This window comes from Eublepharis macularius, chromosome 6 (genome assembly GCF_028583425.1).
Source record: "Eublepharis macularius isolate TG4126 chromosome 6, MPM_Emac_v1.0, whole genome shotgun sequence".
Lineage (NCBI taxonomy): Eukaryota > Metazoa > Chordata > Lepidosauria > Squamata > Eublepharidae > Eublepharis > Eublepharis macularius.
In genome coordinates this window covers 113,593,903-113,612,641 of record NC_072795.1, presented here as the reverse complement: position 1 = coordinate 113,612,641, position 18,739 = coordinate 113,593,903, and the positions used below count along the sequence as shown (strand labels likewise).

General features: G+C 44.5%; 1 protein-coding gene across 2 annotated transcripts in view; it reads left to right on the top strand.

Annotated features, from left to right (window-relative positions):
• Positions 1 to 17,942, top strand: part of LOC129332629 (prosaposin-like) — a 35,868-nt gene extending 17,926 nt beyond the window's left edge. For both annotated transcript variants that reach the window (XM_054983862.1, XM_054983861.1), the window contains exons 6-14: positions 6,736 to 6,879; positions 8,020 to 8,076; positions 11,092 to 11,205; positions 12,850 to 12,945; positions 13,658 to 13,838; positions 13,985 to 14,148; positions 14,418 to 14,498; positions 15,578 to 15,685; positions 15,851 to 17,942. In XM_054983862.1, coding sequence (XP_054839837.1) covers positions 6,736 to 6,879; positions 8,020 to 8,076; positions 11,092 to 11,205; positions 12,850 to 12,945; positions 13,658 to 13,838; positions 13,985 to 14,148; positions 14,418 to 14,498; positions 15,578 to 15,685; positions 15,851 to 15,886 — 981 coding nt within the window. In that variant the 3' untranslated portion in view covers positions 15,887 to 17,942. The remainder of the gene's footprint in view (positions 1 to 6,735; positions 6,880 to 8,019; positions 8,077 to 11,091; positions 11,206 to 12,849; positions 12,946 to 13,657; positions 13,839 to 13,984; positions 14,149 to 14,417; positions 14,499 to 15,577; positions 15,686 to 15,850) is intronic.
• The last annotated feature ends 797 nt before the right edge of the window (positions 17,943 to 18,739 follow it).

Genomic DNA, 18,739 nt, shown 5'->3' with positions numbered 1-18,739 from the left:
AAACAGAAGAGAAGGATTTAAATGGTCAGATACTGCTGGAATGATCTTTCCTGTTTAAGAAAATGTCAGTGTTCATGAATATCAGGGAAAATTGCAACACAGTGGTATCTTACCCCTTGGAAGATAGTTAAAATGCATAACTCTAAAGGTGTGAAGTGCTGGCCTCCTTATCCAAGTAAGACAGACTACTTCCGTATGGAGTAGCTCTTCAGCAGGGCTGCTGCCTCCTTTCTTGTGTGGCTGCACTGTTCAGGAAAAGTTGCAAGCTTCATTATCTTTATCTAAATTTTTATTAAACACAGTTTAAAATTAGGGTTTAGTTCTATGTTTGATCATGTTAGTGAGGTTTGTTTGCATAAACCATGAGAAAGTACAGACTTGTCCAAGTAAGGAAGGATTTGAACTACTCTGTTCGTCGTCGTCCTTCTGTGCAGCCCCACATTGGGACTGCGCATGCGCAGGCCGGCCGCGGAAAGATTTGACTAGCTATAGAATCGTGAAGAGGGGGACGCCCGCCGGTTCCGCGCGTGCGCGGTTCCGTTCCCGCCAAAACCGGCATACTTAAGGCGAGCGTCCCCCACATTCCCTCAGTTCCTTTTTCGCCGCCGTCGGAATTGGTTCTGCTAGCGTTCTTTTTCCAACTCTCATTATGGCCCTCTTCAAAAAGTGTCAGAAATGTTCGACGAAGATGACCCACTCCGATGGGCACGATTTGTGCCTTCTCTGTCTCGGGGAAGGGCACATTGTTCAGCGCTGTGCTATTTGCCAGTCGTTTACACCCAAGGCCCGCCACGACCGTTCTGCTCGGCTGAAGGCCTTCCTCTGGGGGTCTAATCTTCTACCCCAAGATCAGGCGGGTAAGCAGGATGCGCCTCGTTCGGCCGCTTCTCCCGCTCCCGGGCCTTCGTCTGACCCGGCTCGTGGTTCCTCGGATCCGACCCCCTCGGAACCGGCTGCGGTACCGGCTACCCCCCTTGTGACCGAGGGTGCTACCCGCCCGAAGAAGCGCTCGGCGGAGCGCTCCGCTGTGGAACGGCCAACTTCGGCGCCCCCGGCAAAAAAGTCGAAGTCTCGTTCGAAGCATCACAAACGAGACGTCTCCGCTCCCGCCACTCGCGGCCCTTCGCCTGTGCCGGCTTCTCTTTCAGCTCCTCCACCGGATGCCTTGCACACGCCGTCGCCGCCGCACACGCCTCCACCGCATATAGAGGATGATTACATCTCGGTTCCGAACTTCCCGGATCCGATCGTGGCCTTCGAACATGGCTTGCCATCCGCTCCTGCCTCTACTGATCCATCCGTTCCGTCCTGGCCCCAACAGCAGGTCCCGGACGCCCGTTCGGTTCCGACCCCGTGGCTGCCTCCGGTGCAGAACTTTCCGGGCATAGGTGATGTGGCGACCTGGTCATCCTTCGTGTCCTGGCTCCAGTCATCGGCGGCGCTTGTCCAGCGCGCTGGCCTGGTCCCATCGGTACCTGCCTTCTCGTCGGCCGTGCCAGAGACGTCCGTGAGACAGCCAGGACACACGGTCGCTCCTCCGACACTGCCTCCGGTCTCCCGCGTGGAACCGATGCCATCTGCCTCTGCTCAGGTGCCGGAGTTCTCCGGTTCCGAGGATGAGGAGGGTCTGGCTTCCCCCTCTGAAGCTTCCTCCGACCTGGCGTGGGATCCGTCCCCTGACGACGCCGTCGGTGAGTCCAGAGCATCCTCTCCCACCGAAGATCATCGTATGTTTCCTGAGCAGATGATCCGAATGGCAGAAGCTTTGGAGCTGGATGTCACTTCTTCTGCCACGAAGCACAAGAGTAAGGTCCTCCAGGCGCTGTCCTCTGGTTCTTCGGCATCTGTGGCTTTCCCTCCGGTGGAGGATCTCGTTGATGCCGCGCACAACTTGTGGCAATCACCGGCCTCGGTTCCGGCGACTGCCCGGAACCTGGAAAAATGTTATCGGCTGAAGCAGGAGGATTGTCCTTTTCTCTTCGCCCATCCGAAGCCTTCTTCCCTGGTCGCCGACGAGGTCAACGCTCGGTTCCGTCGAAACTCACAATCCGCTCCAGTGGATCGAGAAGGCCGGGAACTGGATGCCCTGGGTCGCAAGGTCTACTCCTCCGCGTCCCTTGCTTTTCGTATCGCCAACTTTCAAGCGATAATGGGATCATACAACCTGTTCCTATGGAACCGACTGTCGACCTACATTGCCGACTTGCCCGCTGCCAGTCGCCCCTTGGTCAAGGCTCTGCAAGCTGAGGCTGTGAAGCTCGCAAAACAGCAGATGACAGCCGGGAAAGATGTGGCTGACTGTTCGGCTCGCTCCATGGCTTCCTCTGTGGTCCTCCGAAGGCATGCTTGGCTCCGCTCCACGGCCCTGCCTCTGGATAAGCGGACGAAGGTTAAAGATTTCCCCTTCGAGGGGAGCCTCTTATTTTCGGAGAAGACGGATGAAGCCCTGTCCCTCATGAAGAAGAATCACCAAACGGCTAAGTCCCTCGGCGTGATTGCTGACCAGTCGGCCTCGAGGTATCGTGCTCCTCGGTTCCAGTCCTTCCAAACGCCCTACCAGTCTTCCCAGCCCTACCACCAGCGCCAAGGCCGCTATTCTTTCACTTACTACGGCCACCGTTCCTTCTCCGGTTCGCAGAAGGGTGCTGCTAAAAGGTCTTCTCGGAACCGAGGGAGGCAGGGACCTCAACGCTCCCCGAAAGGTCCGGCGTCGGGTCCGAAGCAGCTCTTCTGACTAGATCTGGACGCTGCCCTGCCTGCCTCCCAGGATGTTGGCCAGACCCCCTTGTTTGGGAAGAGGCTCCGACCGTTTCTGCCCGTTTGGCGGACTATCACTACTGACTCCTGGGTGTTGTCTATTGTAGAGCATGGCTACAGATTGTTGTTCACCTGCACCCCCCCACTCTCTCTGCCCCCTCGTTATACACCTGTTTCTGGTTCACTGTTGAATAATAATGTTCAGGAGTTGCTTCTAAAGGGTGCTGTGCGTGTGGTTGATCTTTCCACCTCTCCCTATGGTTTCTATTCTAGGTACTTCCTAGTGGATAAGAAGGATGGTGGTTCTCGCCCTATCCTAGACCTCAGAGGTCTCAACTCCTACCTTGTGACCCAGAAATTCAGGATGCTCACCCTGTCCAAGCTTATAGAGCTGTTGGACACTGGAGTCTGGATGGCCATTATTGACCTGAAAGACGCCTACTTTCACATCTCTATACGTGAGGATTGTAGGAAATACCTCAGATTCTTCTGTGGGTCAGTGGCCTATGAATACACTGTTTTGCCTTTCGGGTTGGCTTCCGCCCCCCGAGTATTTACCAAATGTATGGCTGTGGTGGTGGGCTTTTTACGCTCTCAAGGATGTGTCATCTACCCCTACTTAGATGATTGGCTCCTGGTTGGGCCATCTGCCCTTGGGCTCAGGGATCAGCTCTCCCTTGTCACTTCCCTGCTTAATAGCTTGGGCCTTCTCATTAATTTTGGAAAGTCCATATTTTTGCCTACGCCAACGATACGGTTTATTGGGGTAGTTCTGAACTCCTCCTTAGGGAGGGCGTTCCTACCTTTGGACCGTTTAAACCGCCTGGTTTCTCTGGTGCGTTATTTCCTGTCTCATCGCTACCAGACAGCCTTACTTATTCAGACACTCCTTGGGCTTATGGCCTCCACTACGAGTGTAGTGCTTCTGGCACGCCTCCATATGCGGCCCCTGCAAACCTGGTTCCTTCGACGTTTTAACCCTCTTCTGATGTCCCCTCACCGGAAGTTCTCCATCCCAAGGGGTGTGCTGCGCTCCCTGGTTTGGTGGTCCCTCCCTGAGAATTTATCCCGGGGCTCTCCATTTGGCACTTTCGTGGCTGACGTTACTGTCTCCACTGATGCCTCCAATCTCGGCTGGGGTGGCCGCTGTGGTTCTTTGACAGTGCAAGATGTCTGGTCGCCCTCTGAGGCCTCCTTGCACATCAATGTGTTAGAACTCCGTGCAATCCGGTACTCCCTTGCTTCCTTCACAGATGTGCTCCGGAACAAGCGGGTCCAGGTCCTGTCCGACAACACGACGGCCTGCTACTACGTGAACAAGCAAGGGGGAACGGTTTCACTCAGGCTCTGCAAGGAAGCCGCACGACTATGGTCTTGGGCGGCCCACAACAATGTCTACCCCAGAGCGATTCACATCGCGGGGGAGCTGAACGTGTCCGCAGACACCCTCAGCAGGGTGTTTCTCCCGCAGCACGAGTGGTCCCTTCAGCCCAAATATCTCCTTCCAGTTTTCCGCCAGTGGGGGTTTCCGGAGGTAGACCTCTTTGCTACGGCTTCCAACAGACAGGCCCCGCAGTTTTGCACCAGGGCTGGGGTGGATCCTCGATCCCTGGGAGATGCCTTCCAGATACCCTGGTCCCCAGGCTTCTTTTATGCCTTCCCCCCAACCCCGCTCCTGCACAAGGTTCTTTGCAGGATTCGAGCTTATCGCACCCACTGCATCCTGGTGGCTCCATATTGGCCTCGCCAGGAATGGTTCCCCCTCCTGCTCTCCCTTTCGAAGGGATGTTGCCTACCCTTCCCAACCGCCCCGGACCTCTTGCTGCGGGACGGTGTGTGGCACCACAATGTGGGGGTTCTGAAGTTGACGGCCTGGCTCCTGCTGGCTCCAGAGTGACCTTCTCTGCTGAGGTCTTGCGGATCCTTTTAAACTCACGAAAGCTCTCCACTAGGCTGTCTTACCAGCGCAAGTGGTCCCGTTTTTCCAAGTGGTTGGCTCCCAAAGGGGCTTCCCCTTTTGTATGCCCCCTACCTTTAATTTTTGATTACCTGGTGGATCTGCACTCACGTGGTCTGGCTGTGAGCAGTATTAAGGTCCACCTGGCTTCGATCTCCGCTTTTCATGAGCGGATTGATGGGAGAACCGTGTTCAGCCATCACTTGTCCAAACAGTTTCTCAAAGGGCTTTTCAAAACCTTCCCTCCCAGGGTACCCCCGGTTCCACAGTGGAGTTTACCTTTGGTTCTGGCACAGTTAATGCTTCCGCCCTTTGAACCACTGGCTACCTGCCCTCTAGCATTGGTGACATTAAAGGTGGTGTTTCTGGTGGCTATTACCTCCTCCAGAAGGGTTGGGGAGATCTCTGCCTTTCGGGCTGATCCCCCTTTTCTTCAGTTCTTCCCTGATAAGGTTGTCCTGCACCCTAGTCTGGAGTTCCTCCCGAAGGTGGTAACCAAGTTTCATCTGCAACAGAAGGTTATCCTCCCTACATTTTTTCCCAACCCTTCTTCCCCAGGGGAACGAGCCTTGCACACTCTCGATTTGAAACGTGCTTTATTGTTTTATTTGCATGCAACAGCAACTTGTAGGAAGTCCCCTGCATTGTTCATTTGCTATTCTGGACCCCGTAAGGGTCTGCCTGCTTCCCCACAGTCCATTTCCCGCTGGTTGGTGTCTGCCGTTAAACTTTGTTATGCTAAAGCTGGTGTGCGGTGTCCTTTATCCGTGATCGCCCACTCTACCCGGGCACAGGCTGCTTCTGCTGCATTCCTGCGAGGAGTTCCGCTTCGGGACGTCTGTCAAGCTGCCACCTGGTCGTCTCCGTCGACGTTCATCAAACACTACTCTGTGGACGTGAATGCGAGACGTGACTCGGCAGTTGGGACTGCTGTCCTGCACTCGTTGTTTCAGTGACACTCACACCCGCCCCCATTGGTGAGTAGCTCGCTATACTCCCAATGTGGGGCTGCACAGAAGGACGACGACGAAAAACAGTGTTTCTTACCAGTAACTGTTGTTCGTCGAGTATCTTCTGTGCAGACACACATTCCCTCCCTCCTGCCCCGCTGTGAGTGCTGTTTCGTACTATTTGGCCTCCGGCGGCTCAGGGGAACTGAGGGAATGTGGGGGACGCTCGCCTTAAGTATGCCGGTTTTGGCGGGAACGGAACCGCGCACGCGCGGAACCGGCGGGCGTCCCCCTCTTCACGATTCTATAGCTAGTCAAATCTTTCCGCGGCCGGCCTGCGCATGCGCAGTCCCAATGTGTGTCTGCACAGAAGATACTCGACGAACAACAGTTACTGGTAAGAAACACTGTTTTTGTAGAGAAAACCAGTAGAAGCGTCCAGTTCTTGGTAGTCTTCACTCCAATATTTGTGTAGATTGGCTACTTCTGTCCTAAAAGGAAGCTGCTTTGCTGGATACTTCAGTTAATGTGTAATAAAGGATTTATTTGATGCATGATTCTTTATTGTGCATATTGTGTATGTACAGGTTTTTAAAAAGCATTTTTCATGTTCTTATTTTATATAATCAGTCAACATGGGGAAAAATCTGTGTACCTGAAAACAGATATATAAATATAGTAATGTAACAGACTTAACACATGGCCATCTTCAGCGAACACTGGATTACTTCCGTAGCAGTAACAAGCTGTAGGAACATTCACTAGGGACTATTCATCTTCATACTTTAGAGCAACAGCGCTGTAACCTTTCCATTAATACAATGGTGTGCAAGAAAAATAACACTTATGCATTGCTTATTTTTCTTGACTGGCATTAAGTGATAGAATGGTTCTGGACTTGTGACATGAAATCCATTCATTGTTCACTTGAGCAAAATTTAGAACGAGTTAGTAGGGAACACAATTTTTCTGGTCAAGGATCTTGATCTCTAGAGGTTTTAAATATTCAATATAAAGCTTTCCTCAAATTTGGTCCTCTACTAAGATACGCTGAACTGCTTTCTTTTACAGGGAAGTGGGAATGTATGTAAAGACTGTGTTCAGCTCATAACTGATGTTCAGGAAGCCGTGAAGAGCAATTCAACCTTTGTGCAACTGCTGATTCAGCATGCCCTAGATGAGTGTGAACGTTTAGCACCTGCCATGGTTGATCAGGTAATAGTCTACTTAATTTTGGTGACAAATAGATTGGATTGATTTTTCAGTGGGGAAGTTGTAAATTAACAAATAGCTTTCTCTGTAGAAGCCAGGAGAGGATATAATTTTTTACTATTGTCACTTAGATTAAAGTGTCTTTCTAAGGTCCTCATGAAGATGGAAGGTTTCTGGTACAATTAACACAACAAACTATGGCTGTCCTAGTCTAGAGTCTGTTTGCAGCTTTCATGCTACAAGCTAGGTTTTGTAATCTCTAACCTTGAAGGGTGAATGTGTGAGCCAGAGGATTCCCAGATTTCTTAATATAGTGGCAAACCACAGCATTGAATTGTGCCGTTGTTTCAAGGATGACTAAGCCGCCACAGGTGAATCTTTGCTCAGTGAAGGGTCTTATATTTTGACAACTTGCTCTTAAGTACTACAGAATTTTACATTTGAAGTGGTAAGGTGTACAGGGACTTGTATAATCATGGATCAGGGTGCACAGCATATGGCCTTTGGGTAATGTGGCCCAGCTGAACCATGTCATGCAGTATGTCCCCTCCCTGAAACTTTACTGCAGTTCTGTTCTCAAACACACCAAGTTTCCCTGAGGAAGTAAAGTCAGAACATGATTACTTGAAATAGAAGCTCTGCCATAGATTGCCGTATGACCTCTAGGCAGCTGTATCAAGGTGTAGGAGCAAGAGAGGCAAGACTGCCCTGCCTGTTTTTCAAATGAATGGCACAAAGTTGCACTCTGAGCCAGGGCTGGGGCCAGCATGGCATCTGTCTCTGAGCCTAGTCTGGACACTAAACCCTGCTTAGGATTGAGATGTTAAAATCCAAAGAGGAAGAAAAAAATTAGAACAGAAGGCAAAACTTATACCACTTGCCAAAGCGCCAGGCTTCCCCGCCGCCGCCCCCCAGCCTCAAGTCTGAACCCTTAGAACCCCACTCTCAGCTACTGGGCAATGTTCTGGTCTCCCCCCCCCAGCAGATAAGTAGGACATAATAGAGCCAGGTGCAGACTGCCTAGCTATAGTCAAGGTCTCCTGTGGCATTCCTAATTGCTTGAGGTATCCTGTGCTTAATATTTGTTGTTGCTGTGGGTGGTTCTTATAACCTATCAAATCTTTCTTTTTCCTTCTCCAATAGTGCAAGGATTACATCTCTCAGTACTCAGACTTGGCTGTTCAGATATTTGTGCAGATGGTAAGACTTAATTGTACACATTTTTAATAACCTCTGCTCCCTCAGTTAATTGAAATATATTAACATTGATACTGTCAGAATTAATATGGGTGACTTAATACAGAATTAGTATAACTAATTTGAAGACTAGTTGCTTCAGAGGCTAACATCTAAAGTTTCTGTAAAATCACTTTTTGATAAGATACTTATTTCCTTCAGAAATAAGGATTTACACATTTAAATTTTCAATTTACACAAACTATTTTTTAAATTATTCATTTAAAGAAAAAGCATTCCTACCAGCTGAGAGGCTGCCTCTAGATATCTGAAAGAAGGAATAGACTGCAAAATATGGAAGCAAAAATTGAATAGCATTATCCAATGCGGGGTTGAAGTTCTCTTGTTGCAATGTTTGGACTGGAATGAATAAATGTTTAACTCATTCTTCTTAATGAATGAATGGTGAGCATGGTCTCTAGCAAGATTTCCTTTCTGCTGTGAAATCTCCTATGCTCCATTTGGCTTGATTGTTTTTTTTCCTGTTCCTAACTGTTTTGTTTTCCTTTTTCTCCATTCTGTCAACAGCAGGAACAGGTATGTGAGAGTGCCTGGTTGTAGGACCTTGCTATTTTTTTTAACCTACAAAAAACTAGCTTAATCTCTGGCTAACATAGTTTTGCGTGTGCGGTTTGGCAGAGTTCAGCTTTGACAGATACAAGGAATTGAGAGGGGTGCAGAAGTGAACTTTCATTGATAGCCTACTGAAATTTGTCCTGAGAGGCTCTTTGGAATTTTTTTAAAAAATCAAGCCTATAAAGCCACTTAAAGGGGCGGGGGAGGAAATTGGCACTCCAGGGCATCCCTGAAAGCTAGTTAACTGTAACACTATTGATAATACTAGTGACCAGAGGTTTTTGCACCCATGCAATGTAACTTGAGATGAGAAAATTTACTAAAATTTCCTGAAGACCTTGCGTCTGTCATAGTTTAGTGGTAATACATGTTGCATGTGCTTAGTATTGCTGTAGTATTACCTTAGAATACTGGTGGCAGTGCATGAAGCAACATGGGAGGGGGAAATAGTATTGCCTCTGGCATATCTTTTGCATGAGAGAAGTTATAGCAGCCTTCTATAAACACTGGAGCTACATTCCTCACCTGAAACATGACTGTATGGAAAGAAAAATGCATGCTACATTTTGACCTCTGTAGCAGGAACTGGGGAAGCCTGCTTTGAGCAGTGCCCTCAGGGCTAGAGGGGAAACATTTTAGAGGTTGTTGCTGCTTTCCTAAGGGAGGTCTGGAAAAATCCTTTTTTTACTTCCACTATGCTGTAGTAACAACTTGTTAGGAAGCTGTTGCATCTTTTGGCACTGTACACTAAAATTGCAAAATCATCTCCTAAAAGGATGCTTTCAAAATTGCTCATTTGTGTCTGTCTACCATTTGCTACTTTATATTTAAAGTATCTTGAGTGACATTTTTTGTTCCAAGAAAGGAACTGAAATGAACATACTTGAGAATGCTAGCATGGCTGTTAAAAAGATGGTCTTCAAGAAAGATTTTCAGTCCCATTTAGCTATGATAATACTCACCTGATGTTCTAGAGACCCTTATGTTTCCATTTTATGATATTTAAAGTGAATTAATGGTACTTAAGAAGTAGTGTTTAAAATTTCAGTCATTGTTTGCTTTGAGCAGGTGTTAAAATTGCTTATCACTTTAAAAGAACAAATTACAAGTGTTTGAAGATACAAATTCAGGATAGCTAACAATTTTAAAACTATATCAAAGCAAGGGGAGTAGGTTCGTTAAAAGATCAAAATCAGCAACAGTACTTCTATAAATTTAATATGGCAGAAGTTCTGGGAAGTTCATACTCTATGCATAACAGAGCTTGGATCAGTGCAGGCAATAGATAAGTTCTACTCAGTACTGCTTCAATGTATGGGTTGTGTTCCTTTTTAAATATCTTTTGACATGATTTCCCAAATTCTGAACCCTCCTAAAACCAAAACTACATTGATTCCTGGCTGGATTGCCATGGTCTCTTGTTATAAAGAAATAGGTATTGGTAGTTCCCAAGTGTCTGTGTAAGCCACTAATAAAAGCAGTGCTTTCCATGGTCATAGATCCAGAGGAGCTTGCCGTGTTAGTCTGTAGTAGCAAAATAGTAAAGAGTCCAGTAGCACCTTTAAGACTAACCAGCTTTATTGTAGCATAAGCTTTCGAGAGCCACAGCTCTCTGCATCTCAAAGAGCTGTGGCTCTCAAAAGCTTATGCTACAATAAAGTTGGTTAGTCTTAAAGGTGCTACTGGACTCTTTATTATTTTAATAAAAGCAGGTCCTGTCAAAAGTGAAGCTTATCTTTTGTAGTTTACTAAGTGGTTGGAGGTTAAAACTGTGGACAAGTGCTGAAGAGTGTAGTATATATTAAATACAAAAAATTCTTTCATTTCAATTGTGAGCATCCATGACCATGGAATCCAGCTATATGACATAGGTCTTGGGGCTCCAGCCAGTAACTGCTTTTTCTTTAATTAGTGTCATGTCAAGCTAGATTTCCTAACCAATATGTTCTTGTCAGTGGAAAAAGATAGGTACCACTTTTCCTTTAAAGGGCTACCAGTGTTTCCACCCTTCTCGCGCAGCCATGTTTCAGGTCAAACATGCTGGGAATGCAATTAACTCTTAAGGTTGAATATCTAAGAATTCAGTATTTTATCCAAATTTTATACAGTATTCGGAGGCATTAACAAGCATGGTATCTCCCTTCTTACTTGGCTTACAGTTCTGAAGAACGTAGCATTTAAAATCTCTTGTTCTAGGTCAGGTTGTATTTTTGCTTTTACTGCACAATTGTTTCTGGGAGTTCTGTGGTACTCTTGGTTGAATGGTTCTGGGAGTTCTGTGGTACTCTTGGTTGAATTGCCTCAAGTAGTTTAGTCTGAACAGCCTTGATGGTAGAGTTTGGAGCACTCATAACTTACGTGATGTGGTTGATGCTGAGCTGTAATTGTTTTGTTTGATTCTAGTCACCACAGTCCATATGTAGCATGATTGGATTCTGTCCTTCTCTGAAATCTGTGCCTCTTCAAACTCTGGTGCCAGCTAAAGCCATCCATGAAGTAAAGGCAGAGCCCCTTGAGGTACGGTGTGTCTTTCAGTAATACATGTAATTGGGGATGAGTGTGAGGGGTAGTTAAGATGCATCTTTTATAGCTTCATTTCTGTAGAAAGTGGTAGGATTGTCGTTTTCAAGGAATGGAGTAAAATTATGGTACAGTTTATTTCAAACTTTGTTGGAACTTCTGTTTAATATTCATGCCATTAGAGTTACCTCGTGTCTTTCTTCTAATGTGATCTTCTCAAACTTGGATCTAACAGTTCATCGGCAGAAGGCAGTAGTGGATGGAAAATGTTCACTGTGCAGTTATGAAACCCGAGTTTTCACTCAGAAAACCAAACAGGTGCAAGGCAATTAAATGTCCAGTTCTGTTAGGCAGCTGTAAACACTCATCACTGATCAATCATACATATTCTGTTTATTGTGCTTGGTGGTATGCTTTCCTCATGGTTACATCTATACAAAAGCAGGCATTTTCAGTAAAACTCCTATTAGAGTGCCTGGTAATATAAAAACTGTAATACATCCATGCAACAAAAAACCTTAATTGACATCAGAGCAACCTGGATAAAAATACAAAATCAGAAACAGCTATCAAATAAAAAACCCTCAGAACATTGGTTAAAGATTTGCTGAAAAAAGGATCTTTATTACTTTCTTTCAAAATAACCAATAAAGTCAAAGGCTCATCCAGGGGAAAAGATATTGAATTCTTGGTGTTACTGCCAAGAAATCCCAGGCTTATTTGATCAATCACCTGCCAGACCTCTAGCTGGTGTGAAGCATGGCCTGTCTGGCTGTCCTTGGAGCATGGGTGAGCCTATGATGGAGAAAGTGATCATTGGGACCAGGATACTGCAGTTGGTTTAGGGCTTTAAAGGTTATGCCAGCCCTTTGAGTTGAAAATGTTAGATGAAGTTTTTAGTATGATCAGAGGAGTTTGTTCCTGTCAGTAGTTGGGCAGTGATATTTGGAACCACCTGTAGCTTAGAATTTTCAGAGGTAGCCCCTAGTAGAGTGCCCTACAGAAGTGTAAACTGGATGTCACCAAGGCATGTGGCTAGGTCAGATTTCTCCAGAAGGTGTCACAGTTGATATGCCTCCCTGTATTGGCAAGAGGCACTCCTGGGCCACCAAGGAACAGTGCTTGATCAAGCAGTACTTCCCAACTGCATCTTCAGAAGAAGAGCACAATCCCATCCAGCATAGGCTGAATTCCATCATTTGATTGGTTGAAACACCCTCACCCAGCCTATTGTTGATTCAGGCAGCCCTTAAGCAAATGTTGCAAGATCCTCGGGAACCCCCAGACTGTCTTGAAATGCATCAGTCTCCTAGTGCCAGCTTGGTCTGTTTCTGAATAGATGCACACTATTAAAAGACTGAATTAATTATGTTAAAATATGAAATTAATACAAACTAGGTTGAATGAATTATTTATTACGGTCAAAGACCAACTCATAAAAACAAGGTTATTTTTGTACATATGAAATGCTTAAAAGCTGGTTTAAAGACAGCTTGAATGTCTGTCGCTGTCAGCTTTACAGCTTGAAAGTATACTAGGAAGAACACTGTTCTGCATTTCATGTTTTAGTTTCTGATGGTCTCTCCTGGGTGTGAGTGCTTGGATGTATGCTGACACATTTTTTGTAACTTCAATATGCAGAATAGCCTGAGCCGAGCAGAATCTTTCTCTCTCTGTGATGCATGTGAGATTATGGTGGAAGAGGTGACCAGCCTTCTAGAAAGCAATAAGACTGAGGTATGTGTAAACATCAAAGCATCCTTTGAGTAGGGCTACAAGTGTCTTTCTGCCAAACTATACGGACTGCACCACATTGTCTAAGGATTGTATAGCAAATGTTCCACAAAAGCAGCTGCCAGTAGCCAGGAAGACTTTTGTCTTGACAGTTATCTTTTAAAGGCAAATGAGCCTGGCAGAAAAGCCAACCAAGCTTTATTTACAACATGTAGAGATTACCTTTCCAGCTGGCTTTCCTTAAGGAGATCCAGTGTTCTAACAGCCCTGTGCCCTTTTCCAACATGTTCAGTTGCTTTAAGAGGATTGAAGGGCTGGGTGTGTAGCAGTGATTTCCCAGGTTCTAGTGTCCTGTGCCCTCTAACATGCAAAAAACTCTAAAGTTTTTCAGTTTCCCAGATGGCATTGATAGATCAGGATCCATATTTTAGTATTGTATTTTGATGCACATTGTGTTTGAGTTCCACAACAAGAGCATTGGAAAAGTGGGATTTACAGTGAAATCCCAAGAAGAGTTACTCCATTGACTTAGAATTAAGCAGAATATAGATATCACCCTTAACGTAAGATAGTAGAGTAGCATATTGGCTTGTGTCAGACAAATGTCTACAGAAAGCTGTTTTGACTTGAACAGGACATTAAAGATACCATTCCTTATGAAATTAACAAATATTAATATAACATTCCACTTTCTTACTGTCTCTTTCTGTACCAGGAGGAGATGGTACATGCGATGGAGGAAGTCTGTGTTGTGCTACCTGAAAAAATTAAAGATGAATGCAAGAGCTTTGTGGAAGTCTATGGCAGGGCAATTATTGATATGTTGCTGGAAGCAACAAATCCCAAATTAGTGTGCATTATGCTGAAATGCTGCACAAACAAAGCTGTTCCTGCTGGTAAGAACTTTAGTAACCCAATATAATGTGAACACACATGTATGATATTATGCTTATGTTTTTGTCTTTTGGGGGGGGGTGGGGGGAGCAGTATTTTATTTCAGCATTTGAAATCTTGAGCATAACTTCGTTTTCTGAATCCCCAGAAAAAATTGCTCCAGTGCAATCACAAGCTGGTGATGTTTGTGATGTTTGCAAAATGATTGTAGCTTATGTGGACAAACAACTGCAAAAGAATGCTACAACGGCTGAGATACAGGCAGCTCTGGAAAAAGTCTGCGGCATGTTGCCAGAGTCTTATCGTGACCAGGTAAAATAGTTAATGGAAAGGGTTTAAAGTGAGCATGGTTGAAATTGTAATGCTACAGACACTTCAGCTGTGTCAGACTTTAAGGAAATGTCATGTTTATGTTTGCTCTGGGTTTTTGTTTCTTGCTTCCAGATGTAGTGTTAAGTTCTTCACATTAGCAGGGACACATTATGCAGCAGCTGAGTTTGGTTTTGTTTTTATATTACCCGTGTCCCGTGATGGAGTAGCAGAGGATCCTGTCTCAATCTCTCCCCCCCCCCTTTAAACAGTGTGATCAGTTCGTGGAGCAGTATGAACCAGTGGCTGTGCAGCTTTTGGCAGAAATGATGGATCCCACCTTTGTGTGCAGTGTAAGTATCGCAGCTAGAATAGTTCACTCAAATGGGGAATACTACATAAATACAAACGTAGTTAAATACCTGTAATTCCAGCATTTCCAATTTAGTAGCAAATAATTTTAAACAGTCACTCAAGGAATTATTTCCTGAACAGATGCAAGATTTAATGTTTCGTTTCATGAAGTTTTCACTAGATGAGGTGTTAAGGCAAAATTTGAGGCTTTTTCAAAGCCAAATTGACATGCAAGGTGTTTGCAACTGTCGATAATTAAAGAACCAAACTATGTCAAAATTCAGAGTAAGTAATTAACAGTCCATGTAAGCTTATTTGCATTACTGAAAATACAACTGATTGACAATAATAATTGATAATCTGTAAAGCCTCTACACCCTAAGTATATCTTGTTGAGTGCCCTTTATTAGGAAACAGCACACATGAGGTCTCATAATAAATATATGCTAGTATATCCGGTGCTTTTGTAAGTATTGCCAGTAAGAAGCCCTTTAGTCCCATGGACATCTTTACATGTCATTCCTTTCAAATATTGCTTGTTCTAGCATCCCATCTATTTTTCTGATGTACCTTACCGTGAAATATTTGGTTTTTCTCTTTCAAAGAGCCACGTTTGGTTCCAGAACCACATTTGTCTGTAGAACTATAGGCAGCCAAACTCCTTTGACCTCTTGAAAAGAGATGTCCCAATAATGGAAGCCTGTTAAATTTTCTTGAGCACATGGCAAGGTAACATTCCATTAAAAAAGGGGCCATGTAGCAACTTAAACATTGTATTGAAATATAGTATTTTCTGGTCTAAAACGCACTATCTCAGAGACTTCAATAGGGTTATTTCTAAGGTGCCACAAACCTCTTTTTTTATGTTGGCTACAACAGACTATTTCAGTAGAATTTGTTTCCCACTAAAAATACATTTGCAACTGTATTTAACATTATCTCTCCCTTCCACCTGGGAGCTCAGGATGGCATTTAAGATTCTCCTTCTCCATTTTATTCTCACAACAACCCTGTGAGGTAGGTTGAGGCTGAGAGTGACCCAAGGTCATCCCCTGAGCATCCCGTTTTCATTTTACAGAAACTTGGTGTTTGTGCAGAATCCACACAGCCTCTGTTGGGATCAGAGTTCTGTGTCTGGGGACCTGGCTATTGGTGTAAGAACATGGAAACTGCAACTAAGTGCAGTGTAAGTAAATTGATTTTCAGCCTGTGCATAAATACTCCCATGTAGTCCTGCAGATAGCCAATGTCTCTGGTTTCTGCTGTTGACCTGAGAACAAAAATGTCAATTTATAGTTGACATCAGTGGAAATTGGGTCAATTCTTACCTTCTCTTTTTCTTATCTCCTAGGCTGTTGAACACTGCAAGCGTCACGTGTGGAACTAGGGAAAAAAACTGCTTGAGTAACTTTTTTTTCTTGAAGAAAACAAGAGGAGAGGGTTTAGGCTGGCAAGAGCTAAATCTTGATGTCCGTATCCCTCCCCCTTCCAAATCTCAGATCCCTTTTTGTGATTTTATTTTGGGGTAGCAGAGCTACTACTGTGGAAGAATCCACAATGTTGACTTGATGCTATTTCTGACTCTAGTTTTTAGTTCCTTTATGGTACATGAAGCGCCGTAATTTAGCAAAGTTCAATTGGCTGAGTGCCATTAAGAGTTAGAAATAAATTAAAGGCACCACTGCCTTGTGTCCGACCTTTAAAATCAGTGACTAATTTTTTTAATGGCACTCCAGCTGATGGATGGCTTGCTTAGAGCGAGTGCTGGTCATCACAAGTGGATATCATTTCAACTGTCACTTAACCCACTTACCAGGAAAGAGGTCCACCTCTTAAATTCAATCCTGCATGCTGAAATAAAGCTGCATAAACATTGGAAATTGTATTCCTGAGCAGTTACATAAATATGTCTGTAGTAAAGCTAAGGGTGAATCTCAAACTTACTGGTATGTGGCCCAAGTTAAAGTATATTGAACTGGGAGGTCAGCATCTAGTGTAGTGAATATTACAAGTATTTGTGGGAAACAGGCAATAGTAGTTCCAGTGGCAGCCACACAGAAAGAAGCCTTATATTTGTTTAGAGTTCAGGCCTGGAGATGCCCATTCATTTTAAAACATGACTGAAAACCAAGAAGATAGCTGGGTTTAAACTAGAAAATCAAGTAGTGTTGCGTGGTATGGTCTGACTGACTACTGTGGAACTTGTGGCTGGCTCCCTGGCCAATATGTATGTTGATTGATCTAGCATACACATCTATGGTAAGCGCTCTGAAAAAGGTAGACGTTTGCAGGCATGAAATGGTTAGTCTATGGTTGCCAAGTAACCTCTCCCTCCCTCTGAAACGCCAGTTGGGGTTTCAGAATAGCTCCAGGATTCTCTCTGGCACTTCCTACTACTGGAATCTGTCTTCTAGCACCACTTCCCTATAGTCTGCATCGTTTTGCATGACTAGCTGTTCCTTGGTATAGCGCTAGAGGTACCTTGAGATATTTAGAAGCAGAGTGCCATGTTAGCAGTATACACCTGTTTGAGCTTTTGGGTCTAGGAATGTTAACTCTGGCCTGTATAGTATCAGTGGTGTCAGGGCAAGGAGCAAATATCATTTCTGTCCCACCAAGCAGTGGCTTGTGTTGAACTCTGTGCAAGTACACAGTTCTGAAGCATGTGGATGAGGGAACTATTTAGAAACGACATAATGCCCTTGAACCTTTGAGTACGCAGCTGTTTAAACAGTTTTAATTAACGCATTCTGAACAATGTAAAAGAAACCCTAGCAAGGAGGCTGAATTTTCCAGCATATTAAGCGTGTGAGAACTTGGGAGAAGTTTCAGCTTGTGAAATGGATGAGAATTGTTCTAATAGCAGGTAACTAATTGCTTCAAATTCTAGAAGGTGATTTCCAAATTGCTTAGTTATATATTCTTCCCAAAAGTATTTGGTGAAGGCATTGACTTGATTTTTTTGTCAAAACTAATCTGACTTACTTAGTTCTAAAGTTCTTACTACCCAAAAGCAAACAATTGCTGTTTCTTTGTCACATTATTGCAAATGTCAACACTGACAGTAGTGTCTGCTTAAAGATCGCCTGTGTTCATACAGAGGAAGCATTTTCCTCTCCTTAGTCACAGCCTTTTTGGTCTAGAGGATGTTGAACATTTGATGCTGGGCTGTGTACTGCAGTCAAGACTAGATGCCACTTTTTCTTGGCTAGAATTTCTACTTGTGTGTGTGTGTGTTCTTTGTAGGAAGTAATTGTCGCAATCTTAAGGAACAAGTATTCTCAGAATGGGGTGGGGGGAGTCTCTTCATTTCTGCTTGTGCATATCCATTTTTTTTCAACATTCTAGATATGAACTGGGGGAAATAAGCAGTTGCTTTAACAAACCACTGTCTTTTTTGCACTAAAGCTTCTGTAATTTAACAATAAATATGTAACTATAAATCTGTCTTTATGAATTTTTGAAGTGCAATACAGGAACTCTTTTCCTTGCGATATGTATTGTTATCCCAGTGCTGATAACTTGATCCCATGAGAGTCCCCTGCTGGAAGGTTTCCATATAGCCTAAACAAAACAGTGCTGGAGCCGTTTTGTAAACTAATGGTGTACATTACCTACAGTTCTGAGCAGAGTATATATTGTTACGGTCAACAAATTAAATCTTGACCCTTTATTGCATGGGGCATAAACAAAATGGGAGAAGAGAATAGCATCAGTCTTCCATGGTGCTTTAGACACTAATAATCCCTGGCATATGATTAGTAAGGGGAGAAGGTGGAACACTCTGTGCCACTTACAAGTAGAGTTGAAAGCTTCAGTAGTTGTCAGCAGTACTCTGCCTGTTGCTGTCCCGTCATAATTAAGACTACTGAATGCTTGGAGATTCTTACCTAACTTACCAGGTGTGTGCAACAGTACTGCCTTCTACCTCTCTGGTCCGACATTCCTTTTTATATTCAACCCTAGATCAGCAGCACTTGCTACAACAGAACACGGGAGAGAAATTTGGGGGGCAACAACTGGTAACCAAGATTAGTTTCAATCTATAATCCTCTTGATAATATAGCTAGGATTCATTAATCTGTCAACAGGAGGAATATGGATTCCCCCTCCAATATTTTGGGGAAATGTCCACGTGGGTTTGGTAATCCCAGGGATCAAACACAGGTCAGACTGCAGAGAAGGTGTAAAACTTGTCTCTTCTGCCAATAAGAAAGGTGGCTTCACTCCCTCTCCCAGC